This window comes from Dermacentor andersoni, chromosome 2 (assembly GCF_023375885.2).
Source record: "Dermacentor andersoni chromosome 2, qqDerAnde1_hic_scaffold, whole genome shotgun sequence".
Classification (NCBI taxonomy): domain Eukaryota; kingdom Metazoa; phylum Arthropoda; class Arachnida; order Ixodida; family Ixodidae; genus Dermacentor; species Dermacentor andersoni.
Genome location: NC_092815.1, coordinates 13,403,168 through 13,424,114, shown reverse-complemented (window position 1 = coordinate 13,424,114; position 20,947 = coordinate 13,403,168). Strand labels below are relative to the sequence as shown.

The 20,947-nt window shown below is 43.5% G+C and overlaps 2 protein-coding genes across 3 annotated transcripts in view; one reads left to right on the top strand and one right to left on the bottom strand.

The window, feature by feature from the left end:
* Nucleotides 1–1,509: 1,509 nt before the first annotated feature.
* On the bottom strand, nucleotides 1,510–13,404 carry SCCRO (defective in cullin neddylation 1 domain containing SCCRO). Of its 2 annotated transcripts, XM_050190102.3 has the most exons (7): nucleotides 13,248–13,368; nucleotides 12,933–13,146; nucleotides 12,368–12,536; nucleotides 12,146–12,276; nucleotides 10,367–10,449; nucleotides 6,988–7,084; nucleotides 1,510–2,075 (listed from the first exon to the last, which is right to left on the bottom strand). In XM_050190102.3, exons 1-7 carry the CDS (start codon nucleotides 13,248–13,250, stop codon nucleotides 1,984–1,986), a joined length of 789 nt encoding a protein of 262 aa, XP_050046059.1. In that variant the 5' UTR covers nucleotides 13,251–13,368; the 3' UTR covers nucleotides 1,510–1,983. The 2 variants fall into 2 exon arrangements, with proteins under 2 accessions (XP_050046059.1, XP_072142445.1); XM_072286344.1 differs by lacking the exons at nucleotides 1,510–2,075; nucleotides 6,988–7,084 and adding an exon at nucleotides 7,111–8,205 and having other exon boundaries at nucleotides 13,248–13,404.
* A 145-nt stretch (nucleotides 13,405–13,549) lies between these two features.
* The window catches only part of Mcm7 (minichromosome maintenance 7), a 53,849-nt gene continuing 46,451 nt past the window's right edge, over nucleotides 13,550–20,947 (top strand). Inside the window, exons 1-5 of the mRNA XM_050190092.3 lie at nucleotides 13,550–13,682; nucleotides 13,794–13,873; nucleotides 13,958–14,122; nucleotides 14,728–14,852; nucleotides 15,451–15,631. Coding sequence (XP_050046049.1) covers nucleotides 13,652–13,682; nucleotides 13,794–13,873; nucleotides 13,958–14,122; nucleotides 14,728–14,852; nucleotides 15,451–15,631 — 582 coding nt within the window. The 5' untranslated portion in view covers nucleotides 13,550–13,651. The remainder of the gene's footprint in view (nucleotides 13,683–13,793; nucleotides 13,874–13,957; nucleotides 14,123–14,727; nucleotides 14,853–15,450; nucleotides 15,632–20,947) is intronic.

Sequence of the window (20,947 nt, the reverse complement as noted above, 5' to 3'; positions counted from 1 at the left end):
AGCAACGATATGCCAAATAAGTGTACTGGCAGGCCTTCAGAGCTTTTTCGTATGTGCCTGTGGCGATTTCAGGCGGCCCGATTTTACGGATGTTTTCGCGGCCCCTAGGGAGTCCGAAAAATCGCAAGTTGCCTGTACAACTGATGAAGAGCATCATCTTCAAGTGGTCTGTGGGGCAAACGCGCGGTGGAAGGAGGTCAAGAACAGAAAGGACCTACGCATTGAGGAATGAACAGGAAAGGAAGCGTGCCGCCACTTCTTTCAAGGGGCTTGAGCTCAAAAAACAGTGTTGGCTGACGCCCAAATGCAGGTGACTCTCATCGAAACCAAAATAAGCTCTTTAAAACAGTGAAATGCAACACTGATGCGTTGTACGCGAGCTGAGAGTATGTCAGGACAGTTGAGGTTGACTTTCCAGCTGCTGAGAGAGAATCTCACAGGTGACAAAGTTTGGACCTCATACCAATAAGCTTGCTATCAGTTGATAGAAATAGCTCATATTCGAAAATATTTGCTTTTGTATGCATATCTTTATTTGTATTTGATAATGTTCAACTCGACTTGCCATGGGCTTTACCATTTTATTCGAAGATATCTTATTCGTTGTGCATTTTACTAACCCATCCCTTCTGTTTTCTTTTTGAATAAACACTACTCCTTAGTATTCAGACTGGATTAAACCAGACCAGTGTTGCCCGGGGGCACAAAACCAATACCTAGAAAGATCTAGGGCATGTGCCGTGGCTCTTGGACAATAAATTACCTAGAAACATGGTACGTGCGGCGCAGCGGTTGCAAACTGGGCTTGGGCGTAAATAGAAGCACGCTTCACCCGAACGGCATGGAAACTTGAAGTTAGCAGTGAAATTGGGAGGGGTATGCAGTTTTCTATTGCTGATTTAATGCAGAAGTTCATGTTTCTGAAGTGGCTAATTGCTATAAGCAATTTGTCCTGATTCATGGAGAACACTGCTGCTAGTACTACATTTAGTGCTACATTCCCAGTGGAAGTTTCACTTTTGCTTTACCGAGAGCATGTACGATGCCTCACCACAGGAGCCGACAATTTTAGTCGCAGCTGATTTTCCAGCCCACAAAGCGCTCAATACGCATGCAGAAGTGGTAGTGGGGAGCATCATCTCCATACATACACTTTAATTAAGGACACTAAAAGAAGCATTAGGACACTAAACTGCATCACTTCTTACAGGTTTTGTCAGTTGGTGCAAAATGGAGGTCATAAACCGAGACCACAGCCCGGCGGTGTCGTAGTTACTGTAACTGCCATTGCAGCACACTTGCAGGCAAAATTAGTGGTGGGCAAATGACCACTCACCTTCTCCATGATGCTGATATAACCCCTGCTCTGTCAGCACCACAAACCTAAGAAAGGAGCGTGTTGTTTGCAAGCATTACCCCACCTCCCAATTATGCAGTAACTGCAGAAATTGTGGACATTCTCCTACAGCCATAGTATTCAATTTCTGAAAAGCCAGACATTTCGCAGAATGTGCTTGAATGATTTATTTTCATTAAAACCATTTGTAAAATTGGAGTCCTAAGTAAAGAGGAAACAAAACTGCAACAACGCCTATCACTTTTGACTGGCAGACAGGAAAAAAAAAGGTGTGTTGAAATGTTCACCACAACATTTGTTTCTGTGTATGTGTGTAAGACCACTTCGAACAAAACCTAGTTGCATTTCTTGTCAAGAGAAGATAGGCTGTTCCACCTGTGACGCCACAATGTGCAACTCCGCGCAGAGATGAAAAGGTGCGCGGAAGCGGGAGAAATTCAAATAGCGATCACCTAGGCAAGGACATCTCATACACACTCCATTAAATTAGTCTTTGTACAACCTGGAGTTATCGGAAGGGGTGCTGGCATTCTGTGCTGTGACGGCTGAGAATGCGGGCACCTGACAGATGTTCAATGGTCTATTTACAAGTGTGTACACGATTGAACGAAACAGGTGGAACACTTTCACTGGAGCAGCTTGTTGTTGTTGTTGTTTGAGCCTTGGACGATTGGCCTTGCCCACTCCACAAAGTCATCAATAAGCACTGGCCAGGCACCTGCATTTGAGAAACCAGCAGATGCCATAAGAACTGATGTTATCCTGAAAATTCATTCCAAGTCGTTGCGAACTCACCGCTACAATTCGTAAATTGTAATATGTGCCACAAGGTAATTAAGAAGTTAATTAGTAATTTCTTTAATTAGCCGACTATGTGTTTCACTTTTTCATTAAAATATTGTCTGCTTCGAATAATCCAGCTCAAGAACTACAATTATGTTACCTACCACAGGCGATTTAAAAAAATTCTGAACTTAAAGATGATCACACCATATAAAGGCTTTGCCTCTTCTTTGCGAAATATTGTTCGGCTTACTCCTAGCACTTTGTGGTAGGTAGGTTCCCATCTTGCCTCGTTTCAATAAAAAATGTGTTACCAATGATGGGATCAAAATTCCGTCTTCCAGCACAGTAGCTAGATGCTCGAATTATTAGGTCATGATTGCACACATACTGCATTTGTTTGAACATAGGTCAACCTTTCTTTATCATTTTTTTCATAAGTGACCTAAAACCCAGAAGGAGCTATCAAGCTATATTCTTGACTAAAGAATTTCTGCCTATATTCGTGAAAAAAACTAGCAAAAGTAATGAGCTAACGAGGTTCCTCCATAGCGCCTGCTGGAAAGACTGGCTTTAAAGGGCCCCTTTAAAAAAAGCTCCGAGAATAACGATACGACACCCTGTACTGCACCGGCAATCTTTCCCTGATGCCTTCCAAAACCAAATCTGCCAATCTGGTGCAGCGTGGCACAATTTCGGTCATTTTTCCATTTTCGGAGCAATTCGGCGCAGCAATTCGCTTGAATATCATAATGGTGCAATTGCCACAGCATTCCCGTCCCTGCACTTACAGCTGTCCAGTACGTTAGTTGAATACAGCAATTGGGATGTTATCAAATCACATCAAAAACGGCCGGAGTAAATATCATGCCATTATCATACAATCGTCACTGTTGTCAAATGCACAGTAGAAGATACTCAATATGTAAACTTGCAGCAATGACGTGCAGCAAAGTGCCATCTGCCATCTTGTCTAGGGCACGGAAAAATGAAGCTGCTCCCTCGACAGCATAGCTACACACATAGCTGCTGCTTCCACCAGTGTTCTACGATGTCCTTCCACTGCTGTTCGCGGCTTCTCCACAGCACCTAGCGCTACCTTCAGGGCATGGTGCGCATATCCCGTTACAACCTGATGTGCCACCAGCGCAGCCTCATCAGTGCGTGATTCTAGAAGCCACTTAGCCACACAATGCGAAGCAATGCATTGTTGTTCAGATTTCGGTCAACCGAAGACATTGCAAATTTTGATCTCACAGTGTGCCAAGCGCTGAAGCACTGTCTGCTGTTAAGCAATGTTCAAGACGTGCAAAAGAACAATCAGCTCAGCAGTTGAGGCAGTGTCGCCTGTTACTGTGCACGTCAACCACTTATTTTATTATTCCTTTCACACTGTCTAGGCAGCCAGCAATGTTATGCTTCTAGTGAGTAATGCTGTTTTGCAAATATGGTGATTTGAGCCAGCTATATTTTGGAGGTCTGTATACTATGGTTGCGAATGACGTGCCCTGCTTTCTTTTGTTTACCTCGGGCACCGAAATTTCTTCAGTGAATGATTGAAGTGTGATGATGCCTGACACTTTTTCAATGCAAAGCATTTTTTTCCATGTGAAGCTTCTGTTATCGCAAATGGACGGGCAAGGTATCTTGTCGTTTTGGTGGGTTGATCGCGGTGGTAGTGCAGCTTATTTCACTGTTTTCATGGGCCAATATTGGTGATAGCGCAGTCTAAAATTATGTGCCGCAGGTAGGGTTGCCAGCCATCCCAAATTTAGCAGGACTGTTCCTACTTTTGAGTAAATGTCCCATGCCCAGACATGAACCAGGTGTGGGGCAGCCAGATGTCCTAACCTTTGCTTCATTATTCTACTGGACAACAACAAATAGGCTAGATTTCTTTTTACTGTGATGGAAATTATATGGACACACCAAGCAAGCTTTTGCCGTCGTCATCGCCAAGAGGTTCTGTATATATTTAGGTATATGTATGCTGTGTGCCGTGCTATATGACATGCGGTAATGCGGGTTATATTGCCACACCATTCTTTCACTAAGGTTGCTCGCACCAGGCCTTACATTCTTGACAAAATTATTCCACACAATTTTGATAATGGCAGCCCCCTAATAAATGTCATGAAACAAAACAGCAATAGCGCATGCCTTTTATCTTAAATTTTCTCAGACTTAAATATTAAAAGAACTGTAACCTGAAAATGCCATTATTTTATTGGCGCGGCTCTGCACTAGCTCCTGGATCGGCCCAACAAAGAGGTTTGAAATGTACTCGATACGGAAAAGTGGTAGTAAAGTCGCTAGAGAACACGTTGGGTTTAATTAACAAATATAAATGAAATTGTCCAATGGTAAGATTCAAGAGGAGCCCTAGCACAACAGCTCGTTTGTACTTAGCTTATGTTTACTTCAGTTCATACTACCACTACAGCTAAGAGTCTTACATTTTGTGTAATATTCTAACTTGTTGTTATCACATTGATTGCTTCACCCTAATGGTGAAACTATGATTTTTTCTATAATGCCTGACAGTTCATTTGCACATTATCCTTTTTTGTGTTCCATTGCACTGTCATAAACATAAAGGTGGTTTCATTTTAGTCATGGTTGTAGTTTTGTTGTAGGCTTTATAACTTTTCACAGTCCTATCTGTACTGGCAGCCATGATAGTCAGGCAACTGTACTGCATTTTTCTGGCTGAAAACCGTGGCACGATAGGACTAAAACACATTTATTTAACTTCGTTGCGCACACTGAAAGGCGGCTCCAGGCAACTGACATGGTCGGTTGTTTCCAGCTGCCGCCCTGTCCCAACTTCGTCCACTCGAGAGTTGGCAACCCTAGGAACTGGCACGACTGGGCACATGCCCCTGGGACCACTTGGTATGTGCCACTAGTTGCAGTTTGCGTTCAATCTTATAATTTGCCATTACGCATTTACTACACAACAGTTGCACCATCGATACAGCCATTCTCTACAAAGCATGAATGCTTTGCATTGCATAGACATCAGCCACAGTTGAATCTGCGAAATGTTTTATTAGTTATTTTAGATGTAGAACAAAAATCACCATATAATCAGGAAGAACTTGGGTAATGAAACTGTTTCACGGACTTTGTGTTATGCTAAGCTTTTCAGGTTGCAGACAACGAACTAGCCAGTGGGAAGGGAGGCACATTTCTGTGAACGTTTTCAGCACAGTTCTTCAAGTAAAGTTTAGCCTGCCGTTGTTGCTGAGCTTATAAATGACATTTTTGCTGTCTTCATCCGATTTTAATTCACAATGATTAATTTTTCTGCAGCAAAGTTTCCACAAATAGCGATGCCAGGTGTAGGAGGTGTAATATATCAGTTTTATATAAGCAGAAAATGTGTACTAACGTGTGGAAAAGCATCTTACGATCGGTGATGTGGTGATCAGAAATGGGAGGAATCTATTTTTACGTAGTTGTCAGCTAAGCTGTATATCCACGGCTAAGCACTGAACATCTCTTGACAGTATCAGCAGTGCAGCCTCGATAGAAGCCACATATGATAACACGATAATTCACTGAACTGCACATACTTAACCATTTCTCAAAAATCTATAAATGAAAGTCAAACATGGGCTGATTATTTTTAATCCTTGTGAAGGCATAGCAACAGCACGAGTATTGTTTTTTTTTTTTAATACACACATTTTGCTGCGCAAGCCTGTTACTCCATGTCTGACTTTCAACTTGCAGAATCATGTTTGCCCTCTGTCTTCACAGGACATGCATGTGTGACCTGGCTCGCACAACTTCAGTTCACATGCTTGAGGAGAAACTTAAAATGGAGTAATGACAGTGCTCATTAGTTGCCTGCATAAAGCTTCATCAGCTTCAATGAACAGCACTAGTACTGTTATAATAGATTTTTCACACGAGACGGCATTTTCTTGCAGACGCAACAAATTTGGGGGATCGCAATACAATGCAAGTATGTTTTAGAGGCTTCAGTCGAAAATTTGAGAGTGTGGGAGCAATGGTGTAGGGTACCTAACACAGGTTTGAAGTGCACATTGCCGTGAAAAGAGGTTCCGCGAAGGTTTCAGTTTCAAAGCAGTATGCATCTTAGAAATGACGTTCAGACGGATATACAAAGGTGCAAAAACTAGGGCGAATGGTTTCGTTGATATGCGGGGGGCATCATGAAATGGGCTCTTCATTAATTGCTGGATGATGAAGGCGACTGTTGCATTTTAGAGTTTTGAATAGACATCGTGCCAATCTGCACAATATACAGGCACTTCGCAATTACACACCAAAGATGGCGGATGCGGCCAGTGTTGCCAGATCACTATGCATACTGAATATCCTTTATCACTTGCCCTACACAAACATATCAGTCCACCTGGCAACAATTTGCGCAACTCCGAATGTTGCTGGCTAGCCACCTAGGTACTTGCAAAACGTTTTGCATAACATTCCCAACGTGCATGGGATCTGCATTATTATTATTTTTTAATATGTACTACTTTTGTTTTTAGCCCTTCTAAGCAGTTTTGCAGAGTTTGTCTTCACAATGGTGGAACAAACACACATTCCAATGCTGCTGTACTTCCTGGAAATGTTCAACTCTCTTCATCCTCTATACGCAAGAGTGGTCTGACCCAGTGTGGCTCGGGACACTAAATTTTAACTCTACCTAACAAGCATACTTCACCATATTCAAAGATATACTACGATGTCGTTTTGCTGTGTGACAAAATCACAACATATATACCAGTGACCCAGCTGCACTATGTACCCAGAAGAGGCAGCACAGAATGCACACTAACAACTGTGCCACCCAGGACACAATGCAAACTTGCCTTCCTCATCATAGTTGCTCATGTCATCAGCAATCATGCCACTGAAGTCCAACAGCAAATTCCATGTGTCCTTAGGTATTGACCTCTTGTGGTGTTCCTAAAAACAAATATGCAAAGACCCACAGATATTTCACAAGCATAAACAGTACAGAGGTTACAAAAGACTAGCTATCGTGGACCTAACTGCAAGTTCAGCCCTTGTCACTGAGATTAAAATGAATTTCAACATTCTGCTCTGTGTAATTTGTGATGCAAATGTAGCATTTCACATGAGGAAAGAGGCCCACAAGCGGGTTTTCTATCCACAAGCTACTTACTGCATGTTAATGACGAAGCCAACTTAACTGAAACATCAGATGTTTTCCAGTAATGGGTAAAATCTACAAAACAATGCCTCAGATGTTTGTTGGAGTAAAAAGAAGCTGATGGTCATGAACACATATAATTTGCACTCTACGTTAAGGGGGGACACAGGTTCTAGAATGGTAAAAGAATGTCAAAAATGTTGATTTTGAGAAAAACGCATTTTAGGAATGTTCGTGACTTCAAGATTATTATTGCTGATTTCGATCGGTAAATAGGAAAAAATCGGCTTTCAAAACGCCATGGGAGCCACAAAATGCCCTGTGCTAGGCAAAATTTGTTCAAACTTTGCATGCGCGCTGCAGCTGCAGCCAACTACTACCATCTTGGGCTTGTTTTGAAGCTGTTTTCTCAGCACATTTTACGCCGGCTCAAAATAGCGCAGGTCAAACAAAACAACTGCTCTCGCCGCTTTTCTGAAGGGTAATTTCTGGCCTCTGATTGGGCAGAGTGCACATGTGCAAGCCGAACCCTCCATCTTGTAACCTCCCACTGGCTGGCACGACCGGAGCGGCCATTTTGTTATTTTATTTATTTTTTACATGTGCCACCAAGTTTGCCGTTGCTGCCGGTTTGCGTGGGTCGTCTGCTTTCGCTTGCTTTCGCGCCGCTGATGCACAGTCTTTTCGTCTTGTGGTGTGTCAGGAGACGCTCGTGTAAAGAAGACATGCCAACCTTACGGGAGGACAGGGGAGGGGGGGGGGGGAAGGACCCTGGAAGCGTCAATGGAACGAGAGGCTGAAGACCGTGGACGATGGAGCACTGCCCGAACAGCAAGCATAAATGGAATGGCTGGAACCACCTGTTGCGTCCAAAGCGGCATTCTATCAACGCCGTTGAATCTGCTGGGCCTAGCTGCAGGTTGAGGTCATCGGATCGTCAGACGGCCAGTAGCATAGACTGTATTGATATGGCATACTATACAGTGGGCGAGTTGGCTGAGTGCGAGACAAGTGCAGCGATGGTGTTTGAAGGAGTGCCTGGCATGACAGTGTGCAACGGGTGAAAATTCAAGCTGCTCGTCGCAAAAGCTTCGGAAGTCGCAAAGGGAGCATCTAGACAGTAGTGCTACCAAAGCCAGACTTTCAAAACGGCACAAGCCAGCAGAGGGCCTTGCATAGAGCACTGGCATGCTGTACAGAGAAGTGTTGTTGCATAACTAATTAGTTTAGGCCCTTTAATAAATATTCAATGCATGTTTTTGACTTTAACATTGTGTAAGTTTATTTGGCTATGGAAAAGCTACTTTATTATACAATATTGTATTCATGAAGCTTGCAAGCAAGCCATTGGAACAGGCACATGAAGTGGTAAATGTAGTTCCTCATGCTTGTTTAGGCGCAGTACATGGCTTTATAACAAGCTTTTCCCTGTTTTCTGTGAGGGTACAGTCATATGTTTAGTATGGCCATTCTCGTGAAGAATAGAGCTACAAAATGATGTCATTAATATTGCTGTAGCTGCATTTTTCTCAGTTCGATATTTTTACACACCACACTCAGTCTCACAGGGCATTTCTCAATGATGATGTTGAGAGACAATAACAAGTTTGGCATCAGTGTATTCATGTTGAAATTATCTCGGGGGTGATGCTATTTCTGTTACACTAGCATCGTTTTGTAAATTACAATAAAAAATAATAATGAGTAAAAATTAGAAAAAAATATTTACAATACATGTTAGTCTGCTCTTTTACCTTTATGGCTCATTCACACCGGCGACTTGAGTAGATTGCGCGACCATTTGCGACTCGTGACCAAAAAGCGAGCGAAGGCAACTGATCTTCACACCGGCAAGCCACTGACTGAGCGCGACCAGCAAGTTGCAATCCCAAAGATTATCGTTCTCAGCGAGAACTCTTGGAATCTACGCGGAATTCGCCACAACGCGGGAGAGCAGGCCGGATGTACACACATGAAACATCACTTCCGGTGCGCGGCTGATTGGTTTATCAGTTTTGCGGCCACGGTTGCACGATCGAAAAATCTAGCAGCGAGCGGCTGGCCCAAAATGGTCGCTTTTCTCGAAAAGCGACCATTTGCGACTGGTCGCTTTACGATCGACTTGATCACGCGGCCACTGTCAGTCACCGGTGTGAATGAGACTTTAGGGTGCTTTCAAAGAAATAAAAATAGCATCACCCCCTAGAGCAAGTCTTTGGCATTTGTGCGATGCACTTATTTTTTTTGTGTTTAGCAATGTGAAATAGCCAAAAAGCCCCACAAGAAGTACCCACTAAGTTTATTTTCAGACTTTAATACTTTCTGAACAAGAGCAACTATCAAAAAACTAATTATTGGTTTGAAATCAGCATGAAAATCTGATTGAAACAGTGTAGTTTAGTTCAGATTGAACCAAAAATAAAGAAATAAAATTTAGAACTCGTGTCCCCATTTAAGTAGAATGCAGTCGAGGACTAAGGTGCATACATTGCCAACCTCACAAGGCACACAAACGTGCACAGTGTGTCCCAACAATCTTGCACCAAGATTCAAAGATATGCCAAGTGCCACGTTGCTGGACAGAACCAAGGTAATGTTTGCCGTCACTTGGAGATACTCAGATTACTTTCTTTCATTCTGCCTAATTGCATAATTAGCCTTCATTAATTAACTTCTCAAATATTATAGTTAAATAACAAGTGTAAATGAGAAAATTGTAGAGCAACAAGAAAAACTCCTGATACAGCTTTCTGTAACTCAATAGGTGCTATATGAAAGTGTTTTTTTGAGCATGAAAGAAGCCTGCCTCAAGCAACTATTCCTTGAGCATTACCATGGCTCTGTCCAGCTACATGACATTTGCATATTTTTCAATCGTGGTGCATGATAGTTGGGACACCCTGTATAATGACAATGATTAATTGCAGTGTGTTAACTTGTGCCATCTCCTGCGATTTTTTGTTGCTATTAAATACATAGTCGACTAGTAAAGCGGAAACAGGCTTGTTTTCATCAACAGGCAGCATGGTCTAATTATAACCGACTGAAATGTGTTAAAGAGAAATGACCCTCACTTGCAAGAACTGGCACCAAAGATTTAGAAACTTGAACCTCCCGGGAAACACGATGTTCCAGTAGGTTATTGCCATTTCCAGATCTGAAACATCACGAACATCCTTTCGTCACAACCTTGTTTGGTAGTGCTGTAACTAATGAGCATGACAAACACTCACAAGACTTTTCTGCAGTGGGTGAAGATTTGTGTTGCTCAGCTTAGGTGGGAAAATGCTGACAGTATGCAGCTTTTAACGAGTACTGATATTTTTTACTAGTTTTTTTTTGTTCCTAAACTCTACAAAATATAGTGACAGGCTTCAGAGCACTGTAAGTGCTTTAATACATTAGATTTTCTGCAGCCAGTTTCGGTTTCGTTTCCCAGGAGGATACTGTGTTGAGACGTCACGACCCAGTATGCAGTCATGTGGGAGCAAGATGCTGCAACCTTTTGACAATTATTCCTGCTCCCTTAGTTCGTATGCCGCTGCTCATTCTGAGGGCCGATGTAGTAGCATAGCGGAGACCAAGCACGAGTCAAAACCTCGCAATGCCCTGCTGCCACATGACCATATAGGGCCGATTTACGCTCGAGCCGCCCATCGCCGCACCGCGCGCGTGCGGTCGCGCGAAATATTGCATGTATCAAGCACTTGTGCATAAATTTCGGTTTACAATGTGTAAGGTATACACTGTGCACACAGTGTAAATGGTAATTTGTGCACAAGTGCTGGATACGTGCAATTTTTCGCGCGACCGCAAGCGTGCGGTGCGGCTTGCGGCGATGGGTGGCTCGAGCGTAAATCGGCCCATACTGTGTCTTGACATCACAACACTGTAAAAACGAACCTGAAACTGGCTGTAGAAAAGTTATGAAGTTATTTAGGGCACTGTAATGCTCAGCAGTATTTTTTCTGTGTTTTAGAAGTACTAGACCTCTATTTAAAGAAACAGAAAAAGAAAAGACGAATATATAAAGTGTCAGGGCCACTTAAAAAACTGGCCACGTAGTACAAGCCTGTGTGCTGGTCAGTTATTGCAGTAAATCCTCGCTAGTAAAAAACAAAACAGCAAACTGCTGTTATGCGATCAAAAAGCTTAGAACATAGCAAGTTTTAAAGTGTTCACATTATGATTGGGCTGCAACAGTTGCCCTCAGTTATAACAAAACAGCCCTTCGTCTTTTGTCATTTTATGCTTGTGCCCAAGTTGAGATGCGCAGGCTTCAGGAATAACCATTAAGACAGGCTTGCCTCTATGAAGACCAGGGTAGAATTTAACTGAAATTTTCAGATCAGTCATACAATTCTAATTTCCAACTAGACGCACAAATATTGCCAAAAAAGATGAAAAAAAGTTCTCAGTCAACACAATACAACAAATACTTCTGGCCATTCTAAAATTCTCTCTACATGTAAGTATATGTAGAGAGAATCAGGTATCAATATGAAATGCAATTATATGCTTGCTTGCTGGTATGAGTTGCTGTGAGCTTCTGTGTTTTCAGAAGTGAAAGAACAGAAGCAGTACCCAATTCATAATATACATCTGAGTGCTAAATTTCAATACGAATTTTTTTTAAATGTATTTACAGGATTCATACAGGTAACACAGCAGTACGAGGAGCACAATAACTACGACAAAACATTAGATGAGTCTGGATGGTATCAATTCCGCATTCCTTGTCTTTTCAAGAGTTGTGGTCCAATGGCGAGAGTGTCTATAGCTCACCAAACAACTTTTAATACGTCATAACTTAGCTAAATGCGCTGACAATAGCACTATCAAGAGGTGCTTACCAAGGCCCTTTTGTCCTGGGTTTTTCGCATAATTGAAGGTGAAGTTGTAGAAGTCCTTAAACTTCAGTGGTTCCTTGAGCTCAGGCTCAAGGGTTGAAAGCTTTCCTTTTAACTTCTCGACGCTGTCACAGCTGCAAATAGGGTAGGAATACAGGTTAACTCAAGCAATGTCGAGCACTTCATAACACCTGTAAATGCAGAGAAAACATAATTTGCGCTTACCCCAACTCTGACATGCCGTTCATGAATTCGTCCCGTGTAAATTCGCACTGGGCGACGGCTTTGAACTTCCACGCGATTATGAGCACCAGTTTGCTCTCGGGACTCAAGCCGAGGTCGTCAAGGAACCGTACGATGCCATCAACCGTCATCTTGTCTGGCTCGTGAGGATCTGCGGACAACAGTGACACACGATACGATGTTGAGCACGTCTGGTTCATTCAGAACTACATAGATAGTTTGAAACTGCACTGAACTGCAGGCGCAGCGCACGAACAATATGAAACTGCGTTTTAGACTGCGTACGTTGCGAAAGGCAGCGCCTACACGCTGCGTCAGTTTATCTAAAGCGGCAGGCTCAATCAAGTCAAACACAGCAGCGTGAACTTGAATGTAACATCCAAAGAAGACACGTTTTTTTTTTTTATTAAATAGACATTTTCCAGTGATACTTTGCGATTTCTAAGAGCAGAAACCGAAGCATTAAGCCTAACCGGCTGATCACTACTGAGGTTCGCCTACGAGCGATCGCCGTCAACTCGGCACACGTAAGGCCCGTTGTCATTACCTTTATATTTGTTGAACAAGTGCTCCAATTTCTTCCTGTCGACTGATCCTTTGGGCTCCCTGTAGTACATGTCTGGGTTTTGAAAAAAATTGTCCGACGCCACATCGAGTTTCCAATCGTGCTGTGTGAGGCAGTAGATGGCCGTCTTCTCTCCGGTCTGTGTGAAGGCGATGAACTGTTTAACTTTCTCCTTTTGTGATGATTTCAATTTATGCTGCAAAGAACAAAAGCATTGGATGTTAACGCGACATTATTAATGTTCTAGCTACTGCCAGTTAAACTCATGAAAAAAGAAAAAACTATTAGCTTTCCTACCATTTTCGGCCATTCAGACTCCGTCGCCTGCGGTGCGCATGCGTCGCGGAACTCTGGCCCAGCTGATGGCTTTCGGTTCAGTCCGATGACTGTAACGCGAAAAGCTACTGCTCAAGCACTGCCATCATAATTGATATGTTCCGTGAAAAAGAAATTCTGGCGCCTATGCCGCAGCTGTTGCCTTTCGCTGAGCGGTCGACAATTTGCGATTTCTCTCCTTCTTCCGGAAGAGAGGAAGCGGCGTGAACGTCACATGGTACGACAAATCCGGAGGTATCACGTGATCACACTTTCCCGCGTTTTCTCAACTCCGGCGGCCTTACTTTTCCGTGTTGTGTCGGGATCTTTTGTGGCTGTGGGAAAGCGGACTATTTCGCGGCCTCGAAAATTGCCCATTGAGAATCATGTCTGGAAAAGATTATGTCGCTGACAGAGGTAAGTTGAGTTTACAGTTGCTTGCCAGGTAACCTTTCTCTCTTTAATAAACGAGCTCGCGCTTGTGGCCAAGCCGCGAACCTTTAACAATGGTGTAACGGTCCTTTGCAGAGAAGATCAAGTCGTTTCTCACAGACTTCTACGCGACCGGTGACCGGGGAAAAAAGGAATTTGTTTATTCGAAGCAACTAGTAAGGCTATTACTTTTCATTTAGGTATATGCTCGATCCGCCTGCCGATGTCTCGTGATTAACAGCTCATGCTCGTGTTCGCAGGTAAACTTGGCGCACCGGGAGCAGGTAGCGCTCACCATCGACATGGATGATGTCGAGGACTACGACAGCGGCCTGGCAGAAGCCATCATGCAGAACGCACGTCGGTACTGCAACCTGTTCGCTGATGTTGTGTATGAAATGCTGCCCGACTACAAGCAGAAAGAGGTGCGCAGAACTTGCTTTTTCCAACGTGTCCCGCCTCACGGGTGCGAAAACGAAGTGCATGTGACCTTTTTACTTTTCTGTGCGCAAAAAAAGTTGCTCTCTTCGTATCTGTATATAGTGTAGAATGGCCCCACACCGTGATGCCTATGTATACATAAATTGTCTGCTCTTTCTGGCATGAGTCATAAGCATTGTGTTGTGATATATTGCAATGCAGAATACACCGCATACGATCCTGAAAAGTCAAGTTTATATATATATATATATATATATATATATATATATATATATATATATATATATATATATAGTTTTAGAAACGAAGGTGCACACTTACGAAAATTGCATCTTTAATGTTTTTAACGTTTCGGCCGTGGCACGGCCTTCGTCAGAATTCTGATGAAGGCCGTGCCACGGCCGAAACGTTAAAAACATTAAAGATGCAATTTTCGTAAGTGTGCACCTTCGTTTCTAAAACTACCTATGCACCGGACCCACAGAACTTCTCATTGAACTATATATATATATTAGGTCGAATTCGGCAATGCTGTTTGGTATCAAAGAATCAATTAAGAGATGCTTTATTCATTTATATTTTATGGCAGGTTGTGGCGAAGGACGCCTTGGATGTGTACATTGAGCACCGTATGCTCATGGAAAACAGGAACCGCCAGCCTGGGGATGCCCGAGATCCACGTAACAAGTACCCATCGGAACTGATGAGGAGATAGTGAGTAGAAAGTCTGCTTACAAAATTGCTCTATCAGTTGCATGCATACATATTCGAATGCCCGACAAAAAACTACCTTTAGTGCATTTCAAGCAAATTGTAGATCTTTAAGCATGCAACAGTCGAAAGCACACCAGTCTGGAGGACTGTATAAATATTCGAAGATTTTTCTCAATAAATCAAATGTACCATCATTGTACGCAATCCTTCAGTCAGGTAGTTCGAAATGTCTGCAGACAAAGGCATGACTGAAAAGGAGATTTAATAACAGCATTTACTTTCCTGCAAAATAGTATTCCAGAGCAAGTATGAAACTATCCAATAGCTTTGCATTGTATTTGAAAAAAATATTTGTTTTGACACCATCATTACGCCTTATTAAACTAAATCATATCCTCTCTGAAAAAACATGAAATTCTATGTTCCAATTGAAACTCAAGCAATTTGTTTCTTTAAACAATGCAGAATTTCCTTTCTTGAACTGGTGGCGCACATGCTTCAGAATGCCCTGTATATTTATATTTGTCACTGCTAAAATCTTTTACAAAACAATTTTCATATATGGAACTTGTTCTGCCTCCTCCGTTCTGTGCTGCAGTGAGGTGTACTTCAAGATGCCATCAGCCACCAAGCCTCTGTCTGTACGAGACGTGAAGGCAGGCTGCATTGGGAAACTCGTTACCGTGAAGGGCATTGTCACACGGTGTACTGAAGTGAAGCCTATTATGTGCGTTGCAACATACACTTGTGACCAGTGTGGTGCAGAAACATACCAACCTGTAAGTTACTTTTCAATTTCAAGCACAGTCTCTAAAATCTACTTGCACGATAATTTTGTGTTGCTCTTTATTCTTTATTAGTTGTCTGCCGTCTAATCGCATTATGGAACCTAAATTACTTGAGTGTGAAACAAATCGTTATAATACCGTGTGTACAATGTATTTTACGACACATTCAAACATCTTAGACATTAACATTTTCGTTCTGTCTAGGTGCCTAACTTTTCTTTACCAAGCCCTCTGTTGACTATGCGCCACACTTATTGCAGCATAGTAGCTTACAGTCAGACACAAGCACGGTGAAAGACAACTTAGGTGAGCGAACGCCGCCGCCAGCCCTCGGACTATACTGTTGTGCTTCCTTCTCGCTCGACAGATGGCGCTTCCAACTTGTGCCCGTAGCGGCGCCGTTCGTGGCTCTAGCACAGCGTCTCCGTATGCAGCTCCGGGGAAACTTGCGGCCATCAGCTGATTTTTTAGGCGTTTGTTATACTGTGAATCATCGTTAACTCTGAAAAAGTTGTCCGCAGATCAGGCCGAGCGTAAAGCCCCTTTATCGACGCTCGCGCAAGACGACAGATAATGCTACGAAGAAGCTTTGGTGGAGCGGGAACCAAGCAAGCCAATATTACATAGTTCGCAATTTTTCTCAGTTATAACATAGACAGCGTTTACTTCTCACTAAAGAATGAGATGAAGGGCGCATCAAGTTACCAGTCGCGTTTGAGAATCCAGCGGCTACGGCCCTCCGATGGGGAAATAAATGAATATCTGTGTGTGAAAGCGGCTGAACGCATGCCTTAGTTCTGTTACGCGAGAACTGCATGCGATTTCTGAGAGGATGATAGTGGGTGTTTTCCGTAGCTCAGAGAAATGCTGGTTTCGGGGCAACTTTCATTTTAAGGGCCTTAAAAAACGCTTCGTCGAAACCACACTTGAGCCCCACTAGGCTGATGTACTTCCTGATAGTGGAAACGCATGGCAGAGGTAATATGGCATTGCTGCGCAGAAAAGAGTATGCCGCAGGGCTTCGGATGTTTAGCAAAAGGCACAGCAGCAGCCAGTCGTCAGTGTACCTTCTGTTCTGCTTCGTCGTGCATTTAGCTGCAGCAATGCACTCCTTTACAAGAAGCAACTGTGCTGCAGGTAAATCAACACTTTCTAGCTTCTCTGCGAGCCCTTCCTCTTTCACTTTTGCGAATTCTTGCTGGCAGTTTTTCAGCTGATTCATAAGTAATTTGTTTCGTGCTAAAAGTCGTGCTCGAGACCGCAGTACAGTGGCTTTTGCATGGCGCAATGCGTTGATTCTTTCAAGTTGGGCTGACGGTACACCTTTCCTCACAGCAGAAAGCCTGATCCGTTGAAGCGGTACCTTTTGTTTTGCCCTTGCCATTTGGCGATCAGCATGCAATTGCAGTGTTTTGTGGAGGCCACTGCATGGCCGACATATGCCACCTGCAGGTGATAATAACGGGCATTTGTTATGTCTCCACTTTTTTTCGTTGTCCACATAAGCACATTCTGGCAGCACAGACGAAAAGCTTTTTAAACTTGGTCCGCCGCAGCAAACGTTCGCATTGTCAAAAGTTCTTACCATGCTCTCAAGTTCAGATGTTGTTGAGACAGACGGGCTGATTCCTATTGCTGTGCAGTCGACTGGCCTGTCGAAAATGTAGGCTTGGACCGCCATGTCTGAGTTTACGTGCAAAGACTTCTTATTAAATATACAGCAGCTTCCGTCACTGTACACTATGCGAGCATTAATGACCAGAACGCCTTTGATCCCCTCTTCATCGATCCGATGTACTGCCCACGATGACCTTGGTAAGCACATGTTCGCTGCGAAGTCGAATAAGTACTCGAATGAAGAGTGGTTTAAAGCTTCAATGCCATCGCTGTTTTCCTCTTCGTGGCTTGTGGCTGCGGTCTTGCACGCTTCCACACCATGTGATGAACCCTCAGATATGCTGGTGTAATTCGGGGGACGCACAGAAGTTGCTGCAGGTTTCTCTATCCGCTTCACTCTTTTTCTAGGACTATTGATCTTCTTGGTAAGGTAACTCGGTGCTCCTTCGAAAATTGAAGGCACAGCGTCCTTTGTTAGGCCGGCTCTTCTATTCCCTGACATCAGAACGTGACCATCTATTTCAGAGGACCACGTTTTTAGAATAAAATGAGGAGCAAAATGTTTCTCACACACACGGTCCGTCCGCTGCAGCACGCGATCTTTGCGCAGGATTGCTCTTCTCCATGCCTCCAACCTGGCGTCGTCATTCGGTGGCTTGAAAAGTGATAACTTTTCCGCACAAGACTTGTAGCCTGTCTTACAAAACGGCACGAAGCACTTCCCCATGTCATCAGTGGATCAGCAACAAACACGACCCACACAAAGGCGACATCCGGACGGGAAGAGGCGCGTAACAGCCGCTACGCGGGCAATACGAAGGGCGCACGTGCGCACTGAAGCTCCCTAGCGGGCCACAGTTTGGTGCGCCCTCTCTTGAACTGCCGGCTAACTACTGCACTATCCTCCCGGCGCGGAGCGGTACCTCTCCCTTTCCGTTCGCTCACCTATCCTACTCTTACACCGTGGACACAAGAGATGAAACTCTATGCAGCTCTAGCTGCCGTACATGTTAACCACAGTGACTTGGAGATCTCCGCCTTCTTGGATGTTGTGAAATATTTTGTTTTTGGGGTGAGGCAAGTGTTATCTGCCAATTATCATCCGTGATAAAGATAAATAAGCGCTGCCAGTGGTCCAATGCCATTCTGGCAGTTGAGTTTTTCCAGCAGGTAGAGGCCTTCATAAGTGAGAACAACCCTGAAAAGTATTTTACGGCCATTGCAGAGCAGCTTCAACTGCAATAGGATAGATAGGTGGGCTAGTGGGTATTGCATTGCAGTATCAAAACTTAGACCAGAGCAAAAGACGAAGAAAGAGACATGTTACTTGAGGTGGCAGAGTCAACAGCTGGGCATTCTGTGCAGAATGTCATTAGCTGCCACTCCTAAGTAATTTAGTTGCTCACTCACACTGGGTATGCACAGTCTGAGAGTGGCCGGCTGTAAACTTTGTGGCCATGTCACCTTCACTGTGGCAGGCATCTAGTTCCTAATACAGTAGACGTCCGTTAATTTGACCACGATAGGACTGACAAAATTGCTAGAATTATTCGGTGGGTTTAATTAAAGGGGCACTAGAGGCAAATGCTAAGTTGCTGAGGACTGTTTAAATACCATTACAGAAACCTTGCAATGCTTGTTCCAAGAAAAGACTTAGTTTACGAGAAAATTGCATCTGAAGGGTCTGAATACCTTTATCTCAATTCAAATCTCTCGCCACTTTACTGGGGAGTGGTGACATTACATATGCCATCAATCACCACCCTTTGCTGCCATAGGTTAGTAAAACGGCGCCCGACAGATTGTGGTATAGTTTCTTGCACAAAACGCAAACAGGCGGCCATGCAGAAACTCAGCCATGGCAGAGTGGTGGATTTGCCACTGCAGCTGCTTTTGGTCCAGTGGCATGGACCACTTGGGCATCCTGTGACATTACATGGAAGTAGAATTCTCTGCTACTTGCAGTTTGTGAGAGTTTTGTGAGCCAGCAAAACCAGTGCAGCACTATGTGATATCAAAACTACTGAAACGCAAAAGCGTGGATATATCAGAGTTGAGCAAGAATTAAACCCTTCAACCACCTGCGTCGTCAAGGGTCTATGAGTTTTTATTTTTTTCTAAAAATGATATAGAACCGGACAAGTAGCCTTTTCTTTCGTCTTATAGTGCAACACGATGTTTTTTATAACAAGTGGTTGAGTACTAGTGACATAATTTAAATAAGAAGTGCCTTGGTCACCGGCCAAGTACTTGAATGTACTGAGGAGTCTAACTATGTCCTGCAATTACCGAAATTGGTCCATTACTAAGGCTCTGTTTACGATAATATTGATGCCTTAGAGATTCCTGAGCACAGATTTATCACTTCAGCTTGACTAATACTTGCATTTAGTGTTCCTTTAAAAAAATGCACCCGCACCGCTGAATAATTTGGCTGTATTTGCCCAATTATAACAAGCCCCCGAATCGAACGCACGCCCGTATTCTATGTGCCCAAAGTAGAGCACTAACGTAGAAATGACATTAAAGCTCTTAACCAAAGTAGGAATGTAATTTGCACCCAATTTTTCAACAAGAAAAATGGCCAAGGGTTTAATTTTAATATGCATTGCACAATGGCAGCCAGTTTCCTGAAGTCAGCTTTGTCACATGGTACTTTTAGTCAGTTTGCCGCAATACATTTGTGTTGTGCGGTAAAGCAATGAATGCCGCAAGAAAAGGTTTTGGTTTCATATCAAATTGCACTGCACAGGCAATTTACGGAAGAATCTTCTGAAAAAAATAGGAAAGGCCAGGGCGTCTGCCAACCCGGAAAACTGGGAATTCTCAGGGATGTTGAGTAGTCAGAAAAAACTCAGGGTAAACTCGGTGAATTTGTGTCTCTATCAGGGAAAATTAGCTGTAATATTATTGAAAGGGTCGAAATTCGCGCTAATGCTGGCTCGAGTAACAGACAGGAGTCGTAATGAATTGTATTTGACGCCCTATCTTCGGCTGGAGGAGTCGCCAGTGTACAGTCAACGACCGACTTTCCAGATGCCGCATAATTTGGACGGATTCACGGCACGACCACATGAAGGGGTAAAAAAAAAAATTACCGACGATTACGTTACTTCCTAATGCGAAATTTGAGCGCAGCAAATAAGCTGTTTCACCTTTTCGATAGATTGAGGCAAAGAAATCGAGCAACACATGTATGCGCTATCACAGAATTTTTTTTTTATTTGTCACACGTATTCCTTTAACAAAGACTCCAATAACAGTTCTTGACAGTCATGAAGGAAGCTTTGTGGTCGGAGAAATAGACTGATATATGTTCGACTTGGTACACCAATGCTTGATTCTCAAAGACGAGATCTATACAAGTGCCTCGCGAGGTTGTCACAGCCGTGGGACGCGTTACGAGCGAGAGGAACGGGATGTTCTCCCGCATAAGTGTTAGGAAATTGCTGTTTGTCTTTATGTCAACATTAAAGTCCCATCGGTCGTCTCGCTCATGGCTCAGAAAGAACTGGCAGATAATTTCGCAGTGGCGAACGGCAGCGGCAATTTCGGCTCGGGTGGTGCACATATACAGATCCGCCGCCACCGATCTGGCTCTCTGATTGCCACCGCACAGGGCGAACGGCAGCGGCAATTTCGGCTCGGGCGGTGCACATATACAGATCCGCCGCCACCGATCTGGCTCTC

Coding starts and splice junctions, on each gene's coding strand:
- SCCRO (XM_072286344.1), bottom strand. Junction 12,277..12,367: donor AACGGCATGTCAGAGTTGGG/GTAAGCGCAAAT, acceptor CCCTATTTGCAG/CTGTGACAGCGTCGAGAAGT. Junction 10,450..12,145: donor CCCAGGACAAAAGGGCCTTG/GTAAGCACCTCT, acceptor GTGATGTTTCAG/ATCTGGAAATGGCAATAACC.